Source organism: Lepidochelys kempii, chromosome 4 (assembly GCF_965140285.1).
Source record: "Lepidochelys kempii isolate rLepKem1 chromosome 4, rLepKem1.hap1, whole genome shotgun sequence".
Taxonomy (NCBI): Eukaryota; Metazoa; Chordata; order Testudines; family Cheloniidae; genus Lepidochelys; species Lepidochelys kempii.
In genome coordinates, this window is record NC_136383.1 from 37,513,635 (window position 1) to 37,536,306 (window position 22,672).

The window sequence follows — 22,672 nt, forward strand, 5'->3', positions numbered from 1 at the left end:
AAATCATCAAAAAAGTGTTACTGAAGAGGAAAGCCCTATAATATGCTGAGGATTAGTGATGGGGGTACAGTATTTATTTTTGTTTTGCAAATTATCAGATTATTTTCAGAACTTTTCTTTCTATACAGTTGAAAAGATTGGGGGGGGGGTATGTCCTATTTTGTTATATTTCCTGGAATCCTTTTTTATTTTCCAAATTGTTTGACAGAAGTTTTAATTAAATACTACTTTCTTCAAAAGAATAAGGCTGCATTAGTCTGACTGTGCTCACAGCATCTTTCTCTTTAATCCTCCCCCACCCCCACTTCTACTTTTCTCTTACCAGTTTCAATATTACCAAGGACCTTTCAATTAAACTGACATATATTCAAAACAGCTAACTAAAATTAATACATTCTGAATTTATCCTGTGATTTGAATATTAACTAACACAACCCCTTGAAACCTAGCGACCTGATATAATGGGAAGGAAAATCTTTTTCTCTCCTTCCAAAAGTAAATTTTCTGGTAAATTGTCCTATAGAGTGACAGAAAATGTTCAGTCCTCTTTGCTAATGAATCTATCTTACTTGGCATGTGGCTTGAGCAGTAAATGATGTTTTAATGTAGCAGCTCAGAACTGAGAAATACTTTAATGAATTTTTGGAGCTTTATAAATTCAAGAGCTCGCCATATGAAGGCTCACGTGACTTGTTTTACAAAGATGGTAATTGTTTGGATCCCCTGATTAAAACGGAACAAAACATAGTTATTACAACAGTTTATACTAAGCCCACAGATGATAAAACATTTTTACTACCAAGAAGTCATCACCAAAGGCATGTAATCAGCAACTTGCCTTCAACTGGCTTGAAAGATACTACTACAATGCATGCAAATGGTAGGACTTTTCAGGATAAGGTATTGAAAATGAAACACATTACTGAAGAGAAACTATAATTGTGGTCTCCTCCTAAGCATGGCTGCTTTCCAACACTATTTGCTACAAAATAATCCTTACATCTTCAAAAATGAAGTACAGGGTAGTAAAATAGAGAACATTTTTAATGTAAAAAGATTATAGGGCTTGACCTGTTTTCTTCCCTGCCAGCTTCTTAACTGATTAATTTTTAACTGCCTGAGTGTCTGTATGAATGCCTAAAATCACATTCTTTTCTTAGGTTTCAGAGTAACAGCCATGTTAGTCTGTATTCGCAAAAAGAAAAGGAGGACTTGTGGCACCTTAGAGACTAACCAATTTATTTGAGCATGAGCTTTCGTGAGCTACAGCTCACTTCATCGGATGCATACCGTGGAAACTATTCATCTTCTTAGTTACTTGCATTTAACTCAATTGAAATCAGTGAGGTTGCTAGTGTACCGAAGAAGAGAATCTGGCCCTTAGTCTCCTGTGCAACTGCATCTATTACAATAGGAAGTGATGAGTTCTGATCTGAGCCCACCACTGGAAGGCAAGTTGTAACTGGAACCCAGACAATGAGTCCCTCTGTGACTTCTGGCGAATCATGGGTTAATCTTTGTCTCACTTCTCTCCTCTTCTTCTCTTCCCCCCCCCGCCCCATATAAAATAAGGACAATAATACCCATGTCACAAGAGTATTTTAAGGATTCATTAGTTAATATTAGAAAATGAATATACTAAGCACTGTTAATGTTTTTGTATTTTTAAGGTTTTTTTAAAATAAAATCTGGATTCTGATTAGCTATAGTAACTTTGTATTATGCCTGGTAAATCAGGCAGTAGTTTTTAAAAAAAAAAAAAAAAAAAAAAAAAAAAATAAGACTAGGCAACTGATTACTTCCCAGATGTTCCATGTTTTCAATAATCTAAATGACTGTCACAGTCCTCCCCAATAAAATTTACACAAATGAGATTATTTGATAAAAAGATGTAATAAAACAACAAGGTATCTGACTTGACTTAGCCTGGCAAAGCTACAGAAAAGTTGTGTGGTTTATTGAATGACATCTAACTGAGAAACAAATCATTTAAATGAAAAGTTAGAACAACGTGGAAGGGTTAACGTTATAACAAAGATTTCTTGTAACACATAGAAATTTGTCATGCTTATAACTAGAGATGGGCCAAGGAAGCATTGTACAGATGATAATCCAAAATGGTCTTAAAATGGGGTTTGAAGTTTAGGTACAGAGTGAAAGGACAGCAAAGGTACACTTCAGATCAGTGGTGCTGAAAACTTGTGAGCTGTTCTTGAAAGATTTCATCCCCAAATCTCTCATATAGAACTGATTTTTTTGGGGATTTCCACTGTTTTCTGGATCTGGTCCAAAACAGAAGTCTCCTGTGTTTAGATTTGACACAGGCTGTACTACAAAGGGTATGGTTTTATTGGAAGATTTTAATTAGACTTCCCTTTGCCCCCATTAAATTTATGATAATGGGGGAAGAAGGAACAGGATTCTGAGGTTACAATTTGAGACTCTTTTATAACTTAACTATATGATAAATATATTCTTCTGGAAAGAATAATTTTCACGTTCTTCACTGAGAATTTTCCTTGAGTAAGAACAGCAGAATTGGACACGGGGTGGGGGATGATTCATAAGCACCACTCAGTGCAGTGCTGCTGCATCAACCTTGCCCCTGACACTTATCATTGCATTTCAAGTCTTATTCATGTGTGAGTGAATAAAGAACCAAATCTTGCTCCTCTCATTCATGCTACCAGTTCTACTGAAATCAATGGGACTGCTGGCATGAGAAAAGTGAACAAGGTTTGGCCCAAAGTACTTCCCAGTATTAACACCATGGACACACTGTGCTAGGTACTCTACAAACTGAACAAAATTACAGTCCCTACCCATCTATTTGCTTTGTGTTTGTACAGTACCAGCGGTTTCCATAGCTAGGGCTCCTAGCTGCTATGATAATACACTTCATTTGCATTATTATTTGTAACAGCCATGTTAGTCTGTATTTGCAAAAAGAAAAGGAATACTTGTGGCACCTTAGAGACTAACCAATTTATTTGAGCATAAGCTGTTGTATCCGATGAAGTGAGCTGTAGCTCACGAAAGCTTATGCTCAAATAAATTGGTTAGTCTCTAAGGTGCCACAAGTACTCCTTTTCTTTTTACAAAATGTATGATTTCTCATACTTATTTGTATTGTAACCAGAGCACTCATGTCATCTATGCCCCCATATTTGGCTTTGGTATGCCCAAAACACATGAAGTAGGGGTGTGTGTATATACACAAACATTATCTGTATTTCTATAGTGCTTTTTATCCCCAAATTTCAGGATGCTTTATAAATACTAATTAATGAGGCGGTAAGTACTATCGCACTTAGTTTAAAACGTGTAAACTGAGGGCTTATGTGAGTTGCTCACTATCAGATAATGAGTTAGGAACTGAATGTAGGTATTCTGGCTGCGAGTCCCCACTCTACATTCCGGTCGGCAATAGATTTCCCCACTACATGCTGTGTACAGACACACCCTCGAGATTAGTTTGTCATGTTCTGGGACGTAGTTACTATGTCAGACTAAGGGTGGACAGAGGCAAAAAATACAATCCTAATTCTTTACTGAAATGACAAGTTTAAGATATTGGGTGAAGGAGTGGGTTGGCACCTGAAATAAACTGGAGCAGGTCACTCTTTACACAGATCCAGTGCATCGACACCAGGGGTCTCCTCCAGTGCATGAATGCATCTGTGGAATCACAAACCTGCAGGGGGCTAAGGTGGAATAGCTACACAACTAGAGAGGTTTCAGAGGAACAGCCGTGTTAGTCTGTATTCGCAAAAAGAAAAGGAGTACTTGTGGCACCTTAGAGACTAACCAATTTATTTGAGCATGAGCTTTCGTGAGCTACAGCTCAGCTGTAGCTCACGAAAGCTCATGCTCAAATAAATTGGTTAGTCTCTAAGGTGCCACAAGTACTCCTTTTCTTTTTACAACTAGAGAGGAAGGCCGTGTAAGTAGCTAGCTAGCCAGAGTGGGGAGAGGCGACTGGATGAAACACGTAGGCGTGAGGGGCCTGGAGGGCATCTTGGGGTGGAAATATCGTTTAATAATACACCGTTTGGTACAATAAGGAGGAGGCAGGAAAGTACAGTGCGAGAGACAGCAGGCACTACCCACCCACCCTGTCCGCGGTACGCCCTGCCCTGCGACGCCTCCCTGCTGCTCCGTGCAGCTGGGCGCCTAGCGCAGCAGCGAGCCGGCCGCGGAGAGCGGCGGCCGCGGAATGCAGGAGCTCGGCGCCCCCAGCCCCCGCGTGGCGGCAGAGCGTGGACTAGAAGCCGCCGCGGCCAGCTCCGCAGCCACGCACCCAGCCCCTTGCGCAAGCCTCCCCGCGAAGGAGGCGACTGGGGAAGGGAGGAGCCTCCGCCGGCCAATGGCGGGGAAGCCGGAGTCCCCCGCTCGCTGCTCCCACCGCCTCTGCGAGTGCGAGAGGCACGAAGACGCGCAGCGTCCCGCTCGCTAGAGCTAGAGGCGGCGGGCTCTGGCTGGCCCACGCTCCGCCGCGGCGCCCCGCCGCCTGCAGCGCAGCCCCTCACCCTTCGCGGCGGCTGCTCAGAGCTTGCTTGGCTCATTCTTCTCCTGGGCGCTTGGGTCGCGCCGGCTGCTGCCTCGAGTCACCTCCAGCTCCCCCTGCTTGGGGGAGGAAGGAGGGAAGCTCTGCCTTTGGGGGGAGGGAGGCTCCAGGGGCTGTACCGCCTGCCTCCTCCTGGTGCTTCGGTCGGGGCTTTGCAGACCGGATTGAGAGGGCAGCGGGGAGAGAGAGGGAAAGACTGGCACCGGCCACTCGTCCCGTCCCAGGAGGAGCTGCATGCAGCAGGTCTAGGGGAAGTGGAAGCTGCACCGGCATGTTCCTGGAGTGCACCTGGAGGTAATAATTGGGGCAGGGCTGGGCTCGCATTTTGTGCTTTAAGCCTAGATAGAAAAGTCTCCAAACTCTATTATCTCCTAATCTCCTCACTCCCGGCCATCCCTCCTCCCCCCAACAAACTTCTGCGGGGCGTACTTATTGGTGACGGTGCAACTTTCAGTGCGTACGGACCTTTTCCCTCTCGCATTTTAATCAGGTCTGTTCAGACCTACAGCTCCTGGGCGGTTCTGCTGGTGTGAATGGTCTGGAGAGTTATGCATGCAGCGATTATTTGCGGGGATGTATATTTATCAGCGTAGTTTATTAACCCTTCAACTGGCAAGATATGGCTTCGTTTCTAAAAATAGCCTTTAACGACTCATCCCAAGTTTAGTATATCGCATTCGGGAGAGTTCCTATTTATTAGCTCAGTTAGCATCTGTCTTCCTGATCTGGTACCCAAACCAGCCCTGCAGTTAATAGGTTTTTCTGTGTGACACTGTTGCCCTCTAGTGTTTTAGGGCACTTAGAGCTGCTTGATTGCTGTGTTAGTAAAAATAAAATATCTTAACAATACAGTCATAACCCATTAGCTGTTAGCCTCTGAAATCATCCCAAACCCATGCGGAATTTGGCATGTGCTAATGTTTATTTCAGATGTTATGTATATAACTGAGAAGTTCTATCAGCCTTTTGAAATTTTATCTGGGTAAATTACTTACTAACAATTAGTTGACTCTTCAGGCCTGCCAGATAATTGTTTTGGAAATATGAGGCCTTTTGACCAAACAATAGAAGTAGTTTTTTTCATCCAGTTTTTCACCTAAGTTTTTCAGCATTAATGAAATACCTGCATTTAATCTTTTTGACAAGCATCAGTTAGGAATATGTTGGAAATAGCATAGTTTTATGATGAAAGTACCTGGGAGACAGAAGAACTGAGTCACCCACAGACTTTATGTGACCTGGGGCAAATCACTTAACTTCTGTATGATTGAGTTTCTGCCTCAGTAAAAAATGGAGATAGTAATGCTTATTTCACAGAAATATTGTATAAGTAAATTTAGTGATATTTGTAAAGCTGTTTGAGATGCTTGGCTAGAAAGTACTGAAGGGAGGTCACATAGTAATGTTGAAAACAAAAAAATATTTTTTAGCAAATTAAACTTTTTCAAACCTTTCTTTCTTAAATAAACCAACAGTTTTCTAAACACTATTTCATTAATTTTAAAAACTCCTTTACTAACAGATCATTATGCAGTCATCCCCTCCATATAGGGCAATATTTCCTACTGGTGTCACTCTGTGTAAAACAACACATCAAAAAGCTGAAGGTACAGAGATTTAATAACAAAATGAATAATACTTGCCAGAAAGATTTGGACAGAGTGTTTACCTCCTGATTTCTATGCTTTTAAAGAATCTTTAGTCCATCTAATCCATCCCACCTGTCAGTTGGTACACTTAGAAATGTTAAGTCCCCAGATAGTCATCTGTTCCAGCCCTGAAATTGTGAAACTTATAGCTTTCAATTACTTTCCTTGACATGTCACATATCAATATCCTTTTCATTTAAAAATCTCTTCCAAACATATAGACTAAATATCAGCTTTCTTATTTGGTATTTTCCTGAGTATTCAGTGCTTGACTTTTATGGCAGACAGAGATTGGTACCAAGTACTTGGAAGCAGTATGTATTTTTATTGTGGATCCAAAATATGCATACTATCATATGTACCACCATTGCTTGCCAATAGACATTGTTCCTTTGTGCCTCGTCATTCATTAATTCACAAAGGTTTGCCTGTTTAGCAACATTAATGTAATAATTTCAACAGAACTTCCTAATCAGGTCAACGCTTTATTTTCTCTGGGATATTTCATGATTGTTTGTCTAAAAATGGCATTTTTGTTCAGTCTAGTTAAAAAATGTACCAATCATAATTTTAATGCTACACAATATGGAAAATATTTGTATTGTTTCTGGTTTTCATTTAAAACCAGTTTTTCATATTGAACTTGAACATATTTTAGCTGTGGAGGCAGTGGTCAGTGTACAAAGGAACCGAGCTAGAATGTTGTTTTAATGTGTTGTTAGGTTAGGAGAGAGAGACATAAAGATCTGTGCAGCTATATGTAACTGCAGAAATATCTTTTACAGTAAATAATATTTGATGGGTAACTAGGGAGGCCTGACTTCATATCATTTTTGTTTGCTCTTTGTAAATCAGAGGTGTCTTCAGAATGCAATGTCAAGAAGAATTTATGTATACCAGAAGATAGAAGGAGCTGAGTGTAGCATAATTGTACTGTTCCTACACAGGGATCAGGGTATACAATATGTGGCTGAGGTAAACCTTAAGTTGAACTAAATGATCTTGCTTCAAATTGGAAACTATTTTTATAGGCTTTATTTTCTCTTTTGGTTTTGGATATTTTCAATTTTTTCATTGATTATGCAGATGAAAATAGACTTGTAACATAGCTGAGTTAAAGAAAACCGCTTCTGGTGGGTTAAAAGGTTTGCTGACAAACACTAACACAATTTTAACAGACTTCAGTTTGTATGAGGGGTGGGTAGGGTGACCAGATGTCCCAGTTTTATAGGGACAGTCCTGATTTTTGAGTCTTTTTCTTATATAGGTTCCCATTACCCCCCACCCCCTGTCCCAATTTTTCACACTTGCTGTGTGGTCACCCTAGGGGTGGGATTCCATTTGGATGTACATTTCTTGAGAAATTGACCCCAACTATACAGGGATGGATTAACCTAGAATTGATGTCATTTCTAAAAAAACACAAATACTAATTATGTCACTGAATGGCCAAGAGTATAACTTTCTCCAATTATCTTTTACATCCTGCACACAGAAAAAATGTATTTCCATTGTATAAAGGACCATTGCCTGCTAGTGGAGAACCCATGCAAAGGGACTACATGCTTCCCTCTGCACCATGGGACTCTCTGTGGCAGATTTTTGCTCTACCATACAGAGGAAGGCAAATTGTCATGCTGGGGATGTGACCACTATGTTCACAGACAGCCCAACTGTACAAGGGATGCGTACCAAAAGGAGGATACAAGCCAGCTACATGAATTTGAATGTCCTGATCCATAGACTTAAGTAGAGAGATCTTTTTGCAAAGGTAATATACACATTTTTAATGCTTTGATATGTGTAAGCTTTAGAAACCAATAATGGCATATGCACGATCTACACATATGTGACCTCCAGCCTCAATTACTACAACCCATTAGTGTGCCTGATCCTCAGCTGGTAAATCAGCATAGGTCCATTAAAGTCAATTTAGCTACACTGGTTTACACTGAGGATTTGTTCATTATATCCAGAAATAAAACCACACACCCAGAAAAAGGTGCAAGTGACACAAAGCACAGCAGTTTGTTTGCAAAGTAACACTGGTTCTTTGAGCACATCATGCAGGGTGCTGTTCTCAGCATTCGCTTACCATTGAACACAGAGGCCAATTGAAGATTGCTGGCCTAATATTCAAAGCCATTTATGGGAATTGGCCCTAGTTACCTGGGCAGTTACCACTTCTATACGTATGACCTCCCACTGCAGCTATGTTCTGTTGAAACGATGAAACTGTCAACTAATTGGATGAGAACTAGTGGCTATATGAGACAGAATTTTCCCAGGAGCTGGACTATGGAAGTTGCTCCCATAAGAGGGAGGAATGACCATGGTACCTCTTGCATTCAGAACTTAATGCAAAGCTCATTTACTTTACTTAAATTTCCTTTAGTAGGTTTGTTGTATGTGAGAAGAACCTATTTGTCTATATATCAAAACATTTCTACCTATTCAAATTTACATATGGGGAAGACAAAAAGAGATTATTTCTTTTCCTCTTTGGGAGGCCCTGTGAGATAACATGTTAGGAGCAATGTTGTAGTACAGGGGTCGGCAGCCTTTCAGAAGTGGTGTGCCAAGTCTTCATTTATTCACTCTAATTTAAGGTTTTGTGTGCCAGTAATACATTTTAATGTTTTTGGAGGGTCTTTTTCTATAAGTCTATAATATATAATTAAACTATTGTTGTATGTAAAGTAAATAAGGCTTTTAAAATTTTTAAGAAGCTTCATTTAAAATTAAACTAAAATGCAGAGCCCCCCGACCGGTGGCCAGGACCCGGGCAGTGTGAGTGCCACTGAAAATCAGCTCGCATGCCAAAGGTTGCCTACCCCTGCTAGTGTAGTACCTAGATTAATAGATTCTGGTCTCAATCTGCAGGTGGATACTTAATGAATGCAAAAGTCTTAAAGATCAATTTAGGGATTCTCAGACAGGGACTGAGGTGCAGTGTTGAAGAAGTGCAGCGGTAGCTTGCACTGCTGCAGACTGAGTGGCACATTCTCCTTCAAAGGTCATTGTATAGTATTGTACAATAATGGTACAAGGCCCTATAATAGTGGGAGTGTAATGTTTGGGACTCTTTTTGGATTCTGTGGTGGTATTTTACATATGAGGCAAGATCCTCATCTGGTGTAAATCATCATGGTTCAATTGAAGTGAATGAGCTATGTTGGTTATACTAGTTGAGGAGCGGTCCCAAGTTTTTGAAGGTACCAAACCAAAACAATATCAACAAACTCATAACTCTTCTCAAATCTCAGATGTTTCAGATATCTTTTTGATTTCTTATGTGCTGCTCCTTATGCTTGGAATTCTTTTGTTTTATTAATCAGATCACTTCATAAAATAAATTGGTTTCAGGAAGTCCAACATAATAATAAGTGTTCTTAGAAACCAAACAAAAAAATCCACAAACATTCTACAAATTGTATCCACAAATGAGAAGCCTGTCTGAAAACAACCTATTAATCTTGCCTCAATCATTCAAGATTGAGCTTTCTCTTTGTTACCTTACTTCCAATCAGATGAATCATCTCTTTATTGCTCGGTAGGCTGATAGTCCCTCTGATAACAACAGCCTAAGCATCTAACAGTGCTCACTATTCAAAAGTATTCTGTTGATCCTTGTAACACATGCAGGTTGTCATTTAGTCTTTATTTTTAATAAAATTTGCAAATTCTCTTTTCAGACAGCTGTCTCTACTTTCTAGAGCCAGGATTCCCCCCACCCCCAATCCTGAACAATTCACCTTTATGCTTTGGGGCTTTGAACACAGTGTGCAACAGGGAGGGCAATTTGTTGTACTTCAGTGCAAATGTGAGTGACTGTTATGTCCAGTTGTGAGTAAAGATAAGAGCTAGGTGTAAGCCTTTCCACTGCATGTGCTAAGTCTTAATACATCTGTGCACCTTTTCTTTACTCTCAAGAACAGGGTAAAAAGGGGAAAGATATGGGCAGAGAATGAATTTTTCTGGCAAGACATGGGCTTAAATGTAATCCCCATCATATGAGAAATATAGCTATGCTTTCACAACTTTTCCCTAGTCCTGTTAAGCAGGAAAAACTTGGGTGACATATTCTAAAGCTACTGTTAAAGCAAGATTGGGTTCCCCTCAGCTCACTTTCTTACTCATTACTTTTTACCTTGTGTTTATACTCCTTACTTTCACTTTGCAGGATCAACCCCCTGGAATGTAGTTAAAGCTGAGAAAGTTAAAAGGACATTGAGTTTTTAGTAACAATCAGTAACTCTCCCAATCAGAAATTTGAAAATAAAAGGCCTGCTCCAATCCTGATTTAAATTGGGAATTAAGTTTGGAGTTTTGCTAATGACTGTATTAGATGCAGGAAAGAGCCCAAATTTCTTTCACTACTAATCTTCTCCTTCAGCCATTTGTAAATATTAGTTTGTTTTCTTGCATTTCTTGTGGTGCACAAACTTATTCTGTCTTGTTCAGTTATTTTCTCAAATAAATATTATCAAAATGCCAGGAATAGGAATTTCTAGCAAAATAGCTTGATAACTTGGCAGAAGCAGAGCGCAAAGTGTTGTGGGCCAAAGACCTCTAAAAACATGCACAGTTGTATATTTTACATAATGGGTATATGGCAGGCATCGTCTGCCAGTTTGTACACAAATCGCAGGGTTTTGTGGTATTGTGAGTGAGATCCATTACAATTTAACCCTGTAGATTTTACATATATAAGCAATGGCTTTTGGCTTTAAATTTTGTGGCTCCTTCAGTGTTATATGGTTTTTTTAAAAAAAATCTACCTCTTTCTGTTGCATTAAAAATACATTAAGAGGATGTGTGGTTAAGCACTCAAAAGTCAGGAAAAGACCAAGCTAAATGTTGCAAACACAAACTTAATATTGACCCCTGTGTGTATTATATATGATACATTCTGCAATTACATTGATGTGTTCTGTTTCCTAAATAATGCTATATAATACGCAATTTTTGTTGCAACCTTAGTTAGCTGTCTTGCAATACTTGCTTTATTCTTTCATATTTAATTTGATTGTCATATTTTTCCAGTTTATTTTTTTAAATAGGTCTATAATTTTATCAGTAGCTATTATCTTTTTAGTCAGCACCACAGTTTTCTTTAGGTACAGCTCAGAGCATAAGTTGCAAACTTAGGTGGCTCATGTGCCAGTACGTTTCTATTATTACCCCGTGTTATACTTAATCTGGCGTGTGTTATATTTAATATGGCATACATAAGCATGGTTTATTGTATACTTTTAGTATAAAATACTTAATGTATACAGAATAGTACACTGTAGAACACACATGCCTCTAACATAGAAGAAAAGATTGTAATTTATACTGTATTATCTGAGAAATCGTGTGTGACCATATAATGAAGGAATCACACACAACAGGGCAGAGTTAAGGGTATGCATGCAACTTTAACTTCTCAAGAGAAATCTTCACACAAGAGTGAGTGCATTTAAGCAGACAATCTTAACCTCTCTTAACTTATTTTTTTTTTAATCTGGTTATGAAATCTCCTATGTGTGGAAGGTTGGGAGAGGCAGGGTTTGCTTGCTTGCTTTGTTTTTAGGAAAATGACAGGAAAAGAAATATATAACGTGAAAATATTTGGCTGGACGCCACTGGAATGCCCTGTGTCCTACACTTTGAGTTCCATGGGAGGAGTTCCTCTCTTGCCAATTTTAGGTGTGCTGCTTTGTATCTTACAAGTGTTTAGTGTGGGCAAAATCCCTGTCTTCTTTTGTGTACTGGCAGCAGAATTGATACAGTTTCCTGTGAAAGTAGGGGCAGTATGTGGGAATTGGGCAGGGGATATGCATACTTCTGTGGAATGGACCTCCGTCTGCAGAAGCTCTCTGCCAGTGTGACTCTCTCTTCAATATAATGTAACATGTCCCTCTCTCTGCTTGATCCACAGAAGAGGTGATCTCTTAAAGCTGCCAGCTATGCGATGTAGGGCCAGATTTTAAAAGGTGTTTAGGTGCCTAAAGATGCAGATCGGCACTTTTGAAAATCCCACTAGGTGCCTAACTGTCTAACTCCAATTAAAACCCCCTTTAAAAATCTGGGCCTTGATCTTTTTACTCAAGATGTAGAGTCTCTTAGCTCTTGATATCCTGTGCCCAGTTCCCGATGATGACCAAAGTGGTGCTTGTTACACAAGCACGCTGGAAGTACTCGGGCTAGACTACAGGTAGGGTGGAGGATCTCTCTGACTCCCGTCCTGTAGAATTAGGAAGTGCAAAGGTGAAAATTGTGAGTTATAGAATATGAATATAATAAATAATGGAGGAGGGGAATTAACAGAACTGGTTCAAAAGTTACAAAAGAAACTACCTAGGCTCAGAAATTAATTCAGAACTTATCTTAGCAATGGTTTGCCTGCTACCAGCTAATTGAAATGCAATAATATTTTTATGGATGCATTAAACTTACACTTTTCTTTTTGTTTTAGACTATACCTTCTCTAAAGCTTGCTGAAGATAGACATATGTGCTGCAATGGTGACATAAATTATTAAGCAGGACTGGAACAAGTTGTTGAAAAGTTGTGGTTTTTTTTAATGCTGCTGCTGTTGGAAGCAGTCTAAGGCAAGTATACAACATGAGTTTTATCATGAAACTTCACAGACATTTTCAAAGAACAGTTATCGTGCTTGCCACTTTTTGTATGGTGAGCATTGTTATTTCTGCTTACTATTTGTATAATGGCTACAAACAGGAAAATGAACTTTCTGAGATCTCTTCAGAAGTGGAATGTGGTGATCTTCAGCTGTTGCCATACAAGTTAATGGAGCTCAAGACAGTGAAGCCCATTGATCCCATGAGGACTGATCCCGTAGTGCTGGTGTTTGTGGAAAGCCAATACTCAACACTCGGTCAAGATATAATAACAATTCTAGAATCCAGCAGATTTCAGTATCACATAGAGATTGCTCCTGCGAAAGGTGATCTTCCAGTGCTTATAGACAAAAATAAAGGCAAATATGTTCTCATTGTATATGAAAATATTTTAAAGTATGTGAATATGGACTCATGGAACAAAGGCCTTCTAGATAAATACTGTATTGAATATGGTGTGGGTGTCATTGGATTCCATAAGGGCAGCGAGAACAGCTTGCAGAGCATTCAGTTTAAGGACTTTCCTTTCCATGTTCATGGCAATCTGGGTGTTAAGGACTGTTGTGTTAACCCTCATTCCCCATTGCTTCATGTAACTAAGTCCTCTAAGCTTGATAAAGGTCCCTTGCCTGGAAATGACTGGACAGTTTTCCAGATTAATCATTCAGCCTATCAGCCAGTGATATTTGCAAAAATAAAGACTACAGAAAACCTCCCACTACCCATCACTAAAAATGCTCTCCATGCCACAGTAGTTCATGACCTGGGGCTTCATGATGGGATTCAGAGAGTTCTCTTCAGCAGCAACTTGAACTTTTGGCTGCACAAGCTGATCTTTATAGATGCCGTCTCTTTCCTGTCTGGGAAAAAGCTCACATTGTCCTTGGATAGGTACATTCTTGTTGACATAGATGACATCTTTGTTGGGAAAGAAGGAACAAGGATGAATGTCAATGATGTGCAGGTACAGTATGTGCAAAAACCACTATTCTGCTACTGCAAAAGCTTCCGCATGAATTCTTATTTTTTAAACTGAAATTAATATTTGAAATTTACCAAAGATGCAACTCTATCTTGCTGCACCAATCCCAAGTATATGTGTTTGGCATGGGAAAAATCCCTTGGGCTTTGGAGAGACAGAATCCTTCTCCTTTGCAGGCTACAAAGTTCCTTTGTGGCACCTGCTGCAACCTCAGAGCTGGAATAGAGTCTATAGCCTATTAACTTGCCTCTCGCAAAGGTGCTGGGAGAGGCTGGTGGATCATAATGACAGATCCTCTGGACAATTCAGGTAGTCACTGGAGTGACAGAGAAGGAGCAGCTGCTGAACTTTGTGCTGAAGGTGTGTGCTCCTGTTTGAAATCTCGGGATTCTGCTTTCCTGCCCACATGAAAACTGGTTCTGCTGTATCCAGAGCCCTCTGCATCTATGAAAGGGAATAAAGAGGATAGGGTTTCCCACTAATAGCAGCCAAACTTATAAAAAGTTAAGAAATTGCAAAGGATCTGATCCTGCAAAGTGCTAAGCACTTAATGGGAGATACTTCACTGGGAATTGAGGATACTCTCACTTTCCAGGAAGTCTCCAGCACCTCTCCGGATTGGAGCTAGATCCTTAATACGTAATACATGCATGATCATAGGAGCTAGATCATTCGTATATAATACGTGCATCAGGCAGTCTTACAAGCAGAAGGTGAATGAGTTGATCTGATAATGAATGTCAACATAAATTTTAAAGAAGACCATATTGGATTATTAATCATTTTGAAGTATCAGGAGTTAGTCACAACATTTCACCCTTCTTATTTCCATATTTTGTGGCTCTTACATGCAACAAAGCTAGTGTTTATACATGTCTGAAATAGTTACTCGTTGACTTTTCAGTGCTTGTGAGTTTTCCACTATTTTTAGTTATAAACACCTGCAGGGTCCTTTTTCACTCTGTGTTGCTTTGCCATTCAAGTACAGTGGTGGGTTATGGGTGCATGAGGATGACCTTTGAAGCACATTATCTTTATGCTTTACACCTATTCTTTTTTCAGAAGAATCTAGTAGGAAAACAGATGACCAGAAAACACCTTGAAAAAACTGAGGTCTTTGTTCTAGAAGCTAAAAATTGGACAAACGATGAAGATATTTGTTACACTGCCAACACTTCTAGCTAGGTTAAGAGCTGTAAGACAACTGGGAGGGGGGGGAAAAGGGTAATTGGGAAACATTTTTGCTAATTTCAGTTTTGTGGGTTTTTTGGTTTTTGTTTTTTTTTTTGAAACTGTACTTAATTGATTAAGAGGATCTCATTAAATTACCACTAAATTTATTGAGCTACAAAACCCTCTAAATGTATTGGCTCATTCAACAAGTGATTGATTGGATTGTCAATTTGGATCGACAATTCCACACACAGTTTTTCTTCAAAATTATAATTGACACTTTCTCTCAATTTTTCCAGAAATGTAAAACAATAACCTTAAAGTGTATTAAAATTTTTATATTTCTGATATAAAACTGTTGGAGGCTACCCAAAAATGCTTTCAACACATATATTCTGTAAGGATCTACGCTTTTTGGATGCCTAAGCAGTTTCATACAAATATAGGTACACAAGAAAAAAAGGCACAATAACCTCTGTTTGTATGTGATGTGTGGTTGCAGCATTTCATTTTGGTGTTTGAGAACTTCTTACATGCGAAGTTGAATTACAGGAAAGATTTAGAGCCTGCTGCTGCTCCCATTCCAGTCATTGTGACAAAGCTTCTTTGAAGGCCTGGACTAATGAAATGCATAAATAAAATCTGAATTAAGAAATAGTACAGGTTCTCCACTATAATAAACTATTTCTGATCCTCATAATATCTTTCCCATTGGGTTTTTTGTTTGTTTGTTTTTTTCCCCTGTGAAGTGAACCTCAAAATGGCGTTTTGGGTTCTGTTAGAAGAATAATTCACTGAAGTTAGTTATCAAAAAGCAATAAACTATACAGACAAATTTAAAAGACATTGAGAATAAAACATCTTTAATTCTTAAAGAAAATGCAAAAGCAGTGAGCTTTGTTACTATTTTGTGAGGCTAGTTTATAGTGTTTACAAAGCACTTACTGCCACATGAAAAAAAAAATTATATGGAAAATAGGACTGTCAATTGCAGTGAATTCACGTGCTTAACTCAAAAATTAATCGCGATTTAAAAAAATTACTTGCAATTAACAGTGCAATTAAAACTGCAATTAAACAATAGACTATCAATTGAAATTTATTAAATATTTTTGGATGTTTTTCTACATTTTTCAAATATATTGATTTTAATTACAACAGAATACAAAGTGTTCACTGCTCACTTTATATTATTTTTAATTACAAATATTTGCACTGTAAAAATGATAAAATAAATAGTATTTTCAGTTCACCTCTTACAAGTACTGTAGTGCAATCTCTTTATCATGAAAATGCAACTTACAAATGTAGATTTTTTTTGTTACATAACTGCACTCAAAAACAAAACAATGTAAAACCTTAGCACCTAAAAGTCCACTCAGTCCTATTTCTTGTTCAGCCAATCGCTAAGACAAACAAGTTTACATTTACAGGAGATAATGCTGCCCACTTCTTTACAATTTCACCAGAAAGTCAGAACAGGCGTTCGGACGGCACTTTTGTAGCCAGCATTACAAGGTATTATGTGCCATATATGCTAAACATTCATATGCCCCTTCATGCTTCAGGTGCCATTCCAGAAGACATGCTTCTTTTGATGATGCTTGTTAAATTTAATTAATGCAATATTTTTTTGTGACTGAACTCCTGGGGGGAGAATTGTATGTCTCCTGCTCTGTTTTACCCACATTCTGCCATATATTTCATGTTATAGTAGTCTCAATGATGACTCAGCACATGTTCATTTTTAAGAACACTTTCACTGCAAATTTAAGAAAACGCAAAGAAGGTACCAATGTGAGATTTCTAAAAATAGTTACAGCACTCGATCCAAGGTTTAAGTATCTGAAGTGCCTTCCAAAATCTGAGAGGGATGAGGTGTGGAGCATGCTTTCAGAAGTCTTAAAAGAGCAACACTCCGATGCAAAAGCTACTTAACCCAAACCACCAAAAAAGAAAATCAGCCTTCTGCTGGTGGCCTCTGACTCAGATTATGACAATGAACGTGTTGGTCTGCACTGTTTTGGATGGTTATCAAGCAGAACCTGTCATTTGCCTGGATGCATGTCCTCTGGAATGGTGGATGAAGCATGACAAGACATGAATCTTTAGCGCATCTGGCATGTAAATATCTTGTGACGCTGGCTGCAAAAGTGCCATGTGAATGCCGCCTTCTCACTTTCAGGTGACATTATGACCAAGAAGCAGGCAGCATTATCTCCTTCAAATGTAAATAAATTTGAGCGATTGGTTGAACAAGAAATAGGACTGAGTGGACTTGTAGGCTCTAAAGTTTTACAGTGTTGTTTTTGAATGCAGTTATTTTTTGTACATAATTCTACATTTGTAAGTTCAACTTCATGACAAACAGATTGCACTACAATACTTGTATTTTTCAATTCACCTAATACTATTTCTTTTTTTTTACAGTGCAAATAATTGTAATTAAATATAAAGTGAGCACCGTACACTTTGTATTCTGTGTTGTAATTGAAATCAATATATTTGAAAATGTAGAAAACATCCAAAAATATTTAAATAAATGGGATTCTATTGTTTAACAGTGCGATTAATCACAATATTTTTAATTTTCACATATCAAAGCAGAGATAATTTCTGAATCAGTACAACAGATGCAACCATTAAAATAGTTTTTTGAAACAGTGGCATCTGAAAAAAGTATTCAGATCCTTAATCTACTTAAAGCTAATGTATTCTGCTAAACATGTTGTTAGCACTGTCAGATGTAATGTATCTCCATTACTATTAATATCAAAGGAGTTATCCTCTGCAACACGACATACTGAATGAATGAGAGAGAATTAATTTGAAGCAGCTGAATATCTGTTATTGAAAACCATATTTGTGTATAAATGCCATCACATTAGGTATGAGGGATAGTGTTTTACTGAGTTCTGCTGCACTGACTATAACACAGAGAACTGTGTGCCTCAAGTATGAAAATAGACTGCCTAATAGGGATGTTGTTTATATTCAGCATCCATGATTAACTCATTTTAGCTAAGCTAACAACATTTAAATTCTAGCAGTGTAGTATTGGAACTGATGCTTTTCTACGTACTTCAGTTTCATCTCAAAATTACAGAGCTGTTTGACATAATTATAACTCCTTTCTTATTAAATTTAATATTAGAAATTTCTAGCCCTATTCATTCCTAATATAACTCCATTGAAGTCACACAATGGGTCCCTGAAACACTAATGGACTAACTTTATTGTTGGTCTGTAGAACTGAACATTTTAGTTCAATTTGTGGTTGAACCCACACAAGTGCTTTGGAGAAGCTGAGAGTACAGACAGCTCTACCCCACCCCAGAGATCCCACACAGTGTGAAGTTAATAATTCATTTCATTATGCTGAGGAACATAAGATGGGTAAAACATCTATTGCTGCCACCAGGAGACCTTGAAAGAAAGTATTCTGGGTGGGTTTGGGAGAGCTTAAACTATACTTTTTCCATAGTGTAATGATTATCACTGTCCTGAACGCTCCTCAGAGGTTTTGTGGGTTCAAAAGACATTATAGCCTAATTCTAGTTACTAACTTGTTAAGAATAAACAGAATGGCTGACAGGGCAAATTAACGTTCTTTCACAAATAATAAAAGAGAGAGTGATAGATACAAAGGCAATGCAGCAGAGTTGAGGCAGGATGAGTTACAGTAGAGGTACATATCGACTCAGACTTTCAGAAGAACTCAAAGTTCAATCACTCCATTTAGGCATTTATATAAGTCACCAGAACAACAGGTACTACGGCATACTAAGCACTTTTATAAATGGGCACTTCATTGGGGTGTCTAAATGGGAGCTGATAACTCTTGAAAATAGTTATATTGATTATCAGCTCACTGCTCACAAATCTATAGTTACTCCTTTGAATTTAGGGGGAGCTGAGTATCCTCAGCATCTGAAAATCAGTCAGAAGACATCTCAGCTTCAGCACCCAGGCTTTAGGCACACAAAATTAGTGGACACGTCTGAAAAAATCTGATGGTATGGGATTGTTTTTGCCTGAAGTTCATCAATACAAAAACTAATGATGGGCAATCAGGCCTTGCTGTTTTTGTTTATCCACATTCTAACTACTAACTTATTAAACAATAAGGTAGGTTCAACTGTAACCATAATGGGGAGGCCACCCCACTGTAATTTTAGCTGTAAAAAAACCCCCAAATTGTGTTTAATTAGGATTACCTGATCAGTACTGATGTGGCTGTCACTGTATGAAATTTAAGCCAATAACAATATTGTTTTTTCAGTATGGTAGAGTGAGTAGCTGTCACTCTGCATCAGCAATGTCCATCCATCTTAGTTTATTTATTTTGTCATATCTGATATAATAGAAATAATGTCAGTGGAAGAAAATGTTATTGCAGCCTAATTGCCTTCCACTGAAAATAAACTTGAACACTGAGGTGATGTTACCATTTTCAATAAATTGTTTCTCTTTCTCTCTCAGTATTTATCTAGCAGGAAGAGGCTATTACCCAGTGACAATGTTATATTCCATTTACTTTATCTGTTTCTTTTAGTAGCCTAAAAGCCCGTGCAGTGCAAATAATTCATTTAAATAGACATATAAAGAAAATCCATCTGGATGTTCCCAGAGTAAGTTTATCTCGGTAGCCCATGGTTATCTCAGTAGGCAGTCTATTCATTTATTATATTAAAACATTTTCATTATAATCACTCTATTGTAATGTTTAGCAAACGTGAAACACTGAGTTTTTCTAGGGGAGGTGCAAGCAAGAGTTGGGGAGACATATTTTTTTGCAATGGCAGCTGATGCCCAAAAATGGTTATGGGACTGCAAGTAGCAAGCTGCTGTCCCTGGTTCCACCCCTGCACACATACCCTCTGTCCTGAAGTTTGGTCACATTTTCAAAATGAAAACTAGGACATTGTGAAGTGGTGGCGGGGTGGTGGGGAAAAAAAAGTTGCATTCTTTCCTCTGTCTTCTCTCATCTCCTTTTCCTTTCAGAATTATAAATTAAGGCACTTTACAAAAAAGGTGAGGCAGGATGGTAGAAAACTGTATTTATCCCTCTGTCACCCTTCACTGTTTTTTGGTTGTCCCAATCTCCCTCTCGCAAATCTAATTCCTACCTTACCATAGCCCCTAGTGAACATGCACCCCGGCTTTTTTGCATGTTGATTTTCACATTAGACTCAGCTCAAGTAGAACTATCTGGTATTTTTCATATTGAACATTCTATAGGCAACACATCTCCTCTTGATGGAGGAATAGTAAAAGATTAACGTGATATTCCTGTCTATGAGCTTGGTTGATCCTGTGTGTGTGTGTGGAAAAGAAAGTAGTTACACACCTACTGGTAGCAAAGAGAGAAAGATAATGAATGCCTCCTTATGCTGCTGTCACGAGCAAGGCAAAAGGGAATAAAATAAAGCGGTATCTGCGTGTTTGTCATGTCTTTTATGTGGTAAGGTGTGCAGGTTTTGGAAAGAAGCGATGGTCATCAAGGTCAAGCTCATCTATCATATGGTGCTTTCTAGAAGTGGAGTGAGTAAAGAATAAGCAATTTTATGCTATTCCCATACATGAAAATGTAGCTGTTGGGCAGTCACTTTTTCATGGAGAACAATGTACAGTTGCCAGAAAGACCAGTTTCATAGTGACCATATCCAAACTTGTTTGCTTGTGACATATGTCATTCTGGGTCCTATTTTATTTAGTGAGTGTTGGGGCACTGTGTCTACAATAGACTTTTATCAAAAGGGGAAATATAAACCCGATCCTTCAAGCCTTATGCATCCAAGCAGTATTTATTCATATAAGTAGTTCTTCTGAATACAATGGAACTACTCGCAGGAGTAAGGATTACTCAGGTGAGTAAGGGTTGCAGACTCAGACCCAAAGTCAGTTATGTGTCTTTCTCCCTTTTTTGCTTTTGGTGATGTTTGTATTGCTTCTATATATAATAGAACCTCAGAGTTATGAACACTAGACTTACAAACTGACCAGTCAACCATACCCCTTATTTGCAACTGGAAGTATGCAATCAGGCAGCAGAGACAAAAAAAGAAAAAAGCAAATACAGTATAATAATGTGTTACATGTAAACTACAAAAAAAAGGAACATTTTTAAAAATTGACAAGGTAAGGAAACTGTTCCTGTGCTTGTTTTGTTTAAATTAAGATGGTTAAAAGCAGAATTTTTCTTCTACATAGTAAAATTTTAAAGCTGTACTAAGTCAATGTTCAGTTGTAAACTTTTGAAAGAACAACCATAATGCTTTGTTTAGAGTTACAAATACTTTGCCAATTCTGCATTGAAGTAGAGTCCAGTGGTGAAATAGAGTCCAGTGGCAGCTGCTCTAAGTCATGTAAGGATTAGGGACATTGATAAATATCAGGGAGCTATAACCAGTACCCTCATCCTATCATCTGCAATGAGCAGTGCTCTTGCAAAGGGGAGAATTTAGCCCATGAGGATTAATTTCTAGTGTCCCATAGTCTTCATAAGAACAACTGTACAGGGTCAGATCAATGGTCCATCTAACCCAGTATCTTGTCTTCTGATAGTGACCAATGCCAGGTGCTTCAGATGGAATGAACAGAACAGGCAATCAGCAATTGATCCATCCTATCATCTATTCCCAGTTTCTGGCAATCAGAGGTTGGGGACACCCAGAGCATCTTAGCTAATATACATCTTAGCTAATAGCCAATGATGGACCTATCCTTCCTGAATTTATAAAGTTTTTTTTTTCATTTGAACCTTTGTTATAGTTTTGGCCTTCACAGCATCCCCTGGCAATGAATTCTGCAGGTTGACTGTGTGTTGTGTGATGAAGTACTTGCTTTTGATTGTTTTAAACCAGCTACCTATTAATTTCATTGGGTGACCCCTTGTTCTTGTGCTATGTCAAGGAGTAATAACACTTCTTTATTCACTTTCTCCACACCAGTCACAATTTTATACACCTCTATCATATGCCCTGTTAGTCGTCTCTTTTCCATGCTGAAAAGTTCCAGTCTTTTTAATCTCTCTTCATACGGAAGCTGTTCCATACCCTTAATCATTTTTTCTCGTGCTTCTCTGTTTTCCAATTCTAATATATCTTTTTTTGAGATGGGGTGACCAGAACTGCATGCAGTATTCAAGGTGTGGGCGGACCATGGATTTATATAGTGGCATTATGATATTTTCTGTCTTTTATTATCTATCGCTTTCCAAATAGCTCCTAATATTGTTAGTTTTTTTGACTGCCACTGCAAACTGAGCAAATGTTTTCAGATAACTATCCACAATTACTCCATCTCTTTCTTAAATAGTAGCAGCTAATTTAGACCCCATCATTTTTAAGTATAGTTGGGATTATGTTTTCCAATGTGCATTACTTTGTATTTATCAACATTGAATTTCATCTGCCATATTGTCGCCTGGTCACCCAGTTTTGTGAGATCCCTTTGTAACTCTTTGCAGTCTGCTTTAGACTTAATTATCTTGAGTAATTTTGTATCATCTGCAAATTTTGCCACTTCCCTTTTTGCCCATTTTTTCTGATAATTTATGAATATGTTGAACAGCAGTGATCCCAGTACAGACCGCTAGGGGACACCATTTTAACCAGTTACTGATCACGAGAGGACCCTTCTCTCTTATCCTATGACTGCTTACTTTGCT

At 38.4% G+C, this 22,672-nt stretch overlaps 1 protein-coding gene across 4 annotated transcripts in view; it reads left to right on the top strand.

Annotated features, from left to right (window-relative positions):
* Positions 1-4,430: 4,430 nt before the first annotated feature.
* The window catches only part of LOC140910327 (bifunctional heparan sulfate N-deacetylase/N-sulfotransferase 3), a 121,546-nt gene continuing 103,304 nt past the window's right edge, over positions 4,431-22,672 (top strand). For all 4 annotated transcript variants that reach the window (XM_078852468.1, XM_073340983.2, XM_078852469.1 and 1 more), the window contains exons 1-2: positions 4,431-4,861; positions 12,680-13,809. In XM_078852468.1, coding sequence (XP_078708594.1) covers positions 12,829-13,809 — 981 coding nt within the window. In that variant the 5' untranslated portion in view covers positions 4,431-4,861; positions 12,680-12,828. The remainder of the gene's footprint in view (positions 4,862-12,679; positions 13,810-22,672) is intronic.